This window comes from Notothenia coriiceps, unplaced genomic scaffold, assembly GCF_000735185.1.
Source record: "Notothenia coriiceps isolate Sejong01 unplaced genomic scaffold, NC01 NC01_scaffold00026095, whole genome shotgun sequence".
Classification (NCBI taxonomy): Eukaryota; Metazoa; Chordata; class Actinopteri; order Perciformes; family Nototheniidae; genus Notothenia; species Notothenia coriiceps.
The window spans coordinates 106,657-114,547 of record NW_011358796.1 but is presented as its reverse complement, the minus strand read 5'-3'; the positions used below and the strand labels follow the sequence as shown (position 1 = coordinate 114,547).

Genomic DNA, 7,891 nt, shown 5'->3' with positions numbered 1-7,891 from the left:
CCCCCTGTGCCGACTAAAGAGTCAGGTCGAGCTGAGTAGGAAGTGTCTCGCTACTAACTTTGCGATAACTTAATGAGACTAAGATGAAATTTTTTGAGTCCAGCGTGACAGGAGCCGCCAAAGACATGTATTATTCTACGTGCGCCCCTCGAAGAGCTACGCGAAAGAACGCTATCACTAGCGTTACCGCAGATGAGTGCTCCCAGATTCCCAATGGATCTATTACGACACGACATAAGCTCAGATTAGACTGTTCCATCGTCCAAGGACACTACACCGGCGCGGAATGAAAGGACTAAGTATAGCAAGTACTACTCCCGTTGCGGGAGATGGGAAATAGAGCTCCAGAGCACGTAAAGATCTAACATACGAGGTCACACCCAGCCAAGACAGGTTACCCAGAACCCAGAGACCAAAGAGAGTCTCCCAGTGACTTCAAAGATATTAAAGAAGGTCTCCAGGACCCAAAGACTACTCCAAAGAGAGTCCTCCCAGGGAGCCAAAGACCTAGAAGACGTACTCCGCAGGACCCAACAACGATAGAGTTGTACTCTCTCGTAGGGCACTTGAGGATCGAGCTACGTCGATAGGACTATCTTCTTATATAGAGAGCAAGATCGACTCCATTTGTACGGAATTTATGTATCATTAACCTATACGATTTAGTGCTTAGGAAGTGGCCTTCCTTTGCCTAAAGTCGGAAAATTAAGGCAGAAGATACCTACTAGACGTATCATAGACTCGAAACCACAGATACGAGAGCATTCTGCTCATCAAGACGGGTTTCGTAAGGTTGGAGTATAAGATGCTCCCAGAAGTCAGTCTCTTAAAATGTTGTACAAATGCCGATTTCCCTCTGTGTACTTTCTGAATGGACGACTCATAACATAAGAGAGTCTCGCTCCAGGACCTAAAGCTCTTGAACAGAGGTATTTCCTATGATGCTAATACATAAATTAGAGTGACGTCGCCTTCTGAACGACTGCGGTAACCCAGGGGGAAATGCTTCCAAAAGACAGTCTCCAGACCATCAAATCTACCTTTACTCTAAGTCTCATAGCGATGCGGGCCTGATATAGACAATGAACCTAGTCTTCATCACGAACAAACACTAATCTGAAGCACCTCTAATTAGTTTTGCAGTTCACAACCATCTAATAATGTTTTCTATACCAAGTAGGACTACCTCATTAGTAGTTAACCCTATCAGATGATGTAGTACTACCACCCCCTGAGAACAACCAGCCAGAGTACTCCAAGAGCCAAAGACAGTCTCCCCAAGACCCAAAGAAAGTTCCCACACCCGCAGTCTAGTCGATCGGGCTCGATTTTTAATAAATCTACATTATTAACATTTGTGCGCGAGCGGGTGGCGAGGGTGTACGGCCCAGATGCCACTGCTGAACAGAGACAGACTCGTTCCACTGCGAAACAGCTCTGCCTCGAGACACACACCTCTCCAAAAGACACTATAAGAACCGAAATGGAGGACTAAAATCAGTAATGGGCTTTTTCAACGAGAAAAGTTTTATCTTGTTACATTTTGATAAACATGAATGGATAGGTCTCCGAGTATGTCGGAAAGCTCTTACAGACAAGATAGGATCGGACACCTCTCTTCGTCCACCGAGCGAGAACAATGGGAATAGAGCTCCCTCAAGAAGAGATTTTCTCACAGCCCAACAGATGCTCCTAATTAACAGTCTCACACAATAGGCACAAATGAGGTTCATAGCTAGAACCAGTTTACATTTTTTACTACGGACGACATTCACATGTACAACCTAGTTATCTATGGTCGCCACCAATCTCTGCAGTATTTTTGGGAGTAAAAATTGGTGTCACAAACAGAATCGTCTCTTTACAAATTTCTAACAATGTTTTTACTATGTAGTATTCGTTCCCGGCCAGGACACGAAAACGTATGAGCAATAATTAAGTACCACAGAGGACAAATAAAGCTACTGTGTTTGTTCTATATTATATTGTTTGAATATGCCCGCCCATTTACATTGCGTAGACCACGTATATTACTCAGATAGGGAAAAGAGAGAATCAATGAGAGACGAAGAGATTCTCACGTCATTTACGTGAGCTTCCAAGAGATAGAGGAAGGACTAGAGCCCGCCAGACGCCCGATGTACGACTTGTGCTGCGAGGGTCGACTGCGCAAGCAGCAACGTTCGTACCAAATAATAAGGAGAAGTAAGAATACAACGAAAATATCTCTCGTGATAATAAGGAGACTAAATACAATTATGTGAGGGAGAGACAGGCTTATAGCTATGACAATGCGCACCATCCACACTTTCGACTATTTCCTCTAACTCGACGCTAAGTCTGATAGAAGACTTCTCTCTCTTCTCGCGCTCGCTCGCGCCCTTTAAACAAGCAATAGTGCTCACCCATTTGCTACTACAAAAGTGCTTGTATGTCAGCATTGTACACACTTGGACCGAATAGCGACAATGGGAAAAGATGTTTAAGGGGGCCCCCCAAAGGTAGGTAGACACTGACACTAATAAATGAGTATTACATCCAAAAGAGCGTGAAGAATGGGAGCCCATGCGGAGATCCTCAACACTGTGTTTGGACTCGGAGATAACACAACGGCTCGGTTACGCTAATATACCAACATAGACCTACTTCTGTTCAGACAGAAAATCAGGAATCAACAAAGACGGGAAACCGAATTAGCAGAAGTTCACATCCCTGTTTCAGACACTGTCTGCCTCACTTCTGCCTTTCTTGATCCCAATTTGGGAAATGTTTGCGTTGCAGCAGCATAAAAATACATGGCATTGTTCATTAGAAAGATTACAAGACTAGAAATAAACAATCCAAAATGTACACATCTCAAATAGAAATGAAAAAGCATTAAAAAAGGAGAAAATATAGAAGTTGAAATACACATTTACAGTCACAAAATATATTCCTCAGGGAACAGGATCCTGTGTCACAGCGTCTGTAATAAACTGAATCTCCTGATCCTGGATGTGGTTTATAACGTCTGGCCCTCTGGAGTCTGGCCCTCTGGAGTCTGGCCCTCTGGAGTATGGCCCTCTGGAGTCTGGCCCCCGGTCCTCTGGAGTCTGGCCCTCTGGAGTCTGGCCCTCTGGAGTCTGGCCCTCTGGAGTCTGGCCCTCTGGAGTCTGGCCCCCGGTCCTCTGGAGTCTGGCCCTCTGGAGTCTGGTCCTCTGGAGTCTGGCCCTCTGGAGTCTGGCCCTCTGGAGTCTGGTCCTCTGGAGTCTGACTCTGACTCTGATTCTGATTCTCTCTGTGTTTCAGTTTACTACCGGGCGCTCGTTAACTTCACCAACTCTCTGGTGTATGGCCCGGAGCTCGAGGACATCTATTCCCCCGCCTTCAACGAGATCTCCGAGGCCATGGTGGACACGGTACGCCCCTCCACCCACCCTGCATCCTGCACACTCATATTGTTGATAATGTAGTAGGTTATATTTACTAAGTACTGTACTTTGCCTGACTATATTCCCTCTACATTTTACAAGCAAAAACTGAACTTTTACTGCACTTCATTTATTTGACAACTTTAGCTTTCTTTACAGATTCAGATTATTATTACAAAATGCGTTTTTAGGTTAACATTTTATATTTATATACATATTTGTATTCATATTTATTTGTATTGCATATTTTACTTTAACTTGTTGTTTATATAAATATTTTTATTCTATTTTATTTGTATTTTTTGTTGCATATTTTACTTTTACAATTTTTATTCTATAAAGTTTTCTTCTAATCTGGTGTGTTTTTCCTGCAGCTGGAGTCGGACTACAACCGGATCCCCGGAGTGCAGACGGTCAGCGTGGTGCTCATCAAGTAAGAGTCCTTTAGATCCATCAAAGCCATACATTTAAAAAAAAAAAAGTGATGATACATTTATGAGATAAAAGTTGTTTTGGAATAACAAGTATCTGCTGTTCCACGGCTGAAACACGGCTGAAACACGGCTGTTACAGCACTTTTTAAAAGTTTGTATTTACCTTCTTTACTTTGTTCAGTTGTATAAATAAAACAAAGAGACATGCCTTACGGCCCGTCCACACACAGGCATGAAAAAAATCTTTCAAAGCTTCGCCCATTCACTTGAATGGGGTGACGTAGAAGATTTTTAATCTTCGCTGAACTGCATTGTGGGGAGCGGAGTATGGCTTTGAAAGCATCGTGAAGATCAAAAGTTGAGCAATGTTCAACTTTTGATGCTCCCAATGCTTTCAAAGCTGGCATCAGCGCAATCAAATTCCCGTTTATGCAAATCCCGCCAGTGGCAAGCGCTAGCCAATCAAAACCGCGTGCAACTGGGAGAGCAGACCGCAGTTCATTTCCTCATATTCCAAACGAGATATTACGGTAGCAAATCACCCGGTTCTTTACGACCGGAACTATTTACCGGGATACAAACCGGAGGAAACCAGGCATGGAGGGAGGTGGCAGAGACAGTGGGTGAAACTGTAGTTTTCTCCTGTTTTGGGGAGTTTAATTCCAGTTACTTCGTTTTAACATTGCTTTGCTTTGTATGTCCGGGGGCCGGGAAGATTCAATGTGATTGGTTGTTGGTCGCGGTGGTCGCAAAAAAATCGCCAAACTTCCAGACACGCCCAGCGTTGCAACATTTTCAAGATTTTTTTCATGCCTGTGTGTGGACCGGGCATTACAGGTATGTCCACACGTCTCCGCCGTGCGTGCATCAACGGAGACGCTTCAACGGGAGAACGCTTCAACGGAGAGCGCTTCCCATCATCACATTTTGAATGGCGTGTGACCGTCACGCTTTGCCGAACTGCATTGTGGTTCCGTCCGCTTTGCCTCCGTTGCTCGCTTCCAAAGTTAAGAAAATTCAACTTTTTCAAGCGATCCCACTGGAAGCACCAGCCCACTCAAATCATATGCCAGCACAACTCTAGCCAATCAAGCCGCGTGCTTGTGTGTCCGGGCGGGAGATTCATGTGATTGGTTTGTTGGTCGACCCAGACAAGCCCATCGGCAAGCTCAACGCGACGCTGCCGTGTGGACGTACCGTTAGCTGTTTGCCCATCATCTTTCTTTTTTAATCTAAGATCAAACTTCTGTATTGCACTTTTTTGTTTAGACGCTTTGATTCAGAGGAGATTAAGGACACAGTCTAGAACCCCCCTGAAACCATCAGCCTGAAGCTGAACACTACATCTCCCCATGGATGCCGCCTTCTCTCATTGTTTCTGACTGTTTCCCTCTGCAGGAAGATGATCAGAGAGGACCGGCGTGGACGTGTCGTTGGAGCTGGACGTGGGTCCCGACTAGCAACGTAACGACGGAAGGCAGAATCCGCAGCGTCCTCGTACAACGTGGTGAATGGAGGGCGCCATCGCCTCCTACGTCACCGCTCAGTGCAGGGGCTTCCAGTTCAGACAGCTGGGGGAAGGTGAGGGTTCTTCTCAGAGGAGACGTTTAGTCCCGAGCGTCCAGGAAGTGTCTTTAAAGGTCTCTATCATGCTATTTATAGCATATATTATAGGTCTCAGAATACAATACAAATTATATAAAAACATGTCTATTAGTGTTTGCTCAAAAATACCAACCAGATCATTGCTCAGCCTCTTGATTCTGATTCTGGGTCTGTACTTTAAATATATATATATATATTTTGACCGCGTGAGCTTCCCAGTACTAATAGCTCTGAGTGGTTAGCATGCTAATGTAAAACAGACCACATTAAATTCCAGAACACGTCTCATTGTTTCCTGAACAGCCAAACGTTTCTGATTGGCCCGTGGGTAAAGCCCACCCAACATTTTAGTAATGTCGTCATGAACGCAAGCAAATTGGTCAGTCTCCGTTGTTCCCGTTTTTAGAGATGTGGGTCACGGAGGAAAAGAGAGAGGGGTTTATTTCTGACACAATCTTATGTAATAAAAGACAAATAAAAAGTGAATTTTTCATGATAGGAGACATTTAACTTCTCCTCTGGTTCTAGTTAGATACGCCCCAGTGGAGCCTATAGCAGTGCCAGGTTTGTAAAGTGCTCGGCATGGAGGCTGTAGACTGTAGCAGGACTGTAGTGCCTTTAGAGAGACAGCCCAGCGCATTCCTTCCCCCCCCCCCCCGTGGGGAAAAGATGACCTTTACTTTTGAGGCATGTTTTGCATGAAGAGCACCAATGTGACTTCTGAGGGTAGGCCACCGAGATAGGAGGGTCTTTGCATGGCATGAGTTTGGAGAGAAAGGCTGCTGGTCCTGCAGTAGATCTGTAAGATTCTGTAAACACAGGCATGGCAACTGATAGAGACCGTTTTCATTTATCTCCCTGTGAGCGAAATTGAGCGGCCCAGACCAAGCAAGAGGCAGAGGCAGAACGTCAAATAAAACTCGGTGTGGGCATTATTGCTTCACGGGCACATGACACACCTCAACTCGCTGTTCACCGTGGCACAGTCCACCAGCCACAAGGATTCACACACCAACAACAGGAGAACACAGAGCCTAAAATACCAACACTAATTAACCAACAAGACACAGGTGGAGGGGGGAGGAGACGAACACAGGGCACCAGGTGCCCACAAGTCAACAGCAACAGACCACGGGGAAAGGAACACTTTTCAAAGTAAACCCACATGTGGCAATATTAACAAGGCCCGAAGCCGTCAGTCCACAGTGACAGAGTTACCTTCGTCAATCTCCCACTCAGGAGCAGGGTTCACATCTCTCTGCTTTGGTTGTCCGACCACATTTAGCTTTCGCGCTCAAAAAGAGCGTACACTTTTAATGAAATCCCCAGTTTGAATAAATAGTGCCAGGTATTTGAGCCTAATACGTCTTCTGGTATGCCACGGCTTCAGAAAACAGGGAGTTGTCTGCAAAGAAATTGTTATATTGTATGTAATGTAATATGTTCTAATACATCCATCCCATCTTTCCCTATAGCCACAAAGTGAACGTTACAGCTTTACAGGAAACTCAACTGCAAAACACATATTTATAATAAAACATGAATATATATGAATATAATAATATCTCCTGTCCTCTTGAAGATCCCTCTGTACCTCCACAGCCGTAACTACATGTCCTGCAGCTCTGGTTCATGAGCCTGTGGATGTGAACTGTAGTGATGACTGCTAGTGATGTGACTGTAGGGTAACGGCTGGTGAGTACTTATGATTAACTGTAGTGATGTGACTGTAGGGTAAGGCTGTGATGTGACTGGAGTCGATGCGAGCGTAGTGTAACGCGCTGTAGCCTTGGCTGCATGTGTTGATGTTTCCATGATGCCCCCCTCTCCGCTCAGTACCCCCGCCATCAAGACCCTGCATGACAGATGAACACAGGTGGTGGGACGGCAACCTGCATCCCTGATGGAAGTATCTGTGTGACAATCGGGCCAAAGACTGCAAGAGACATGAGTGACTGAGAACAACTGTGGTGAGGTGAGAGACAGTGGCTGTGACACGGTATAAAATGGTGTCAATACGGCTGTAAGAAGGGCTTGGTAAATGGCTGTACACGGCTGTACATGGCTGTAATACCGGCTGTAATACGGCTGTACACAGCTGTACAATACTCGGCCCTGTAACATGGCTGTAACCGCAGCTGTAACATGGCTGTAACAGCGGCTGTAACACGGCTGTGAACACGGCCTGTAATATGGCTGTAACACGGCGTAAACGCAGCTGTAACAATGGCTGTAACACAGCTGTAACCACCGGCTGTAACACGGCTCTAACGCAGCTGTAACATGGCTGGTAACACGGCTTAAACACGGCTGTAATATGGGCTGGTAAAGAAAGGCTGTACACGGCTGTAACGCAGCTTGTAATACGGCTTGTAAGAAGGCTGTAACAACGGCTATAAAAAACCCAAATGCTGTAACACGGCGTAACACGGCTGTAATACG

General features: G+C 45.4%; 1 protein-coding gene and 1 long non-coding RNA gene across 2 annotated transcripts in view; both read left to right on the top strand.

The window, feature by feature from the left end:
* The first annotated feature begins 342 nt into the window (after positions 1-342).
* Positions 343-7,419, top strand: LOC104956475 (uncharacterized). Its single transcript, XR_799562.1, has 6 exons — positions 343-353; positions 816-817; positions 3,289-3,398; positions 3,785-3,843; positions 5,243-5,425; positions 7,286-7,419. It is a non-coding gene; the product is annotated as an uncharacterized lncRNA (long non-coding RNA).
* A 313-nt stretch (positions 7,420-7,732) lies between these two features.
* LOC104956491 (uncharacterized) overlaps positions 7,733-7,891 on the top strand; it is a 14,908-nt gene continuing 14,749 nt past the window's right edge. Inside the window, exon 1 of the mRNA XM_010783971.1 lies at positions 7,733-7,739. Within this exon, the coding sequence (XP_010782273.1) occupies positions 7,733-7,739 (7 nt within the window). The remainder of the gene's footprint in view (positions 7,740-7,891) is intronic.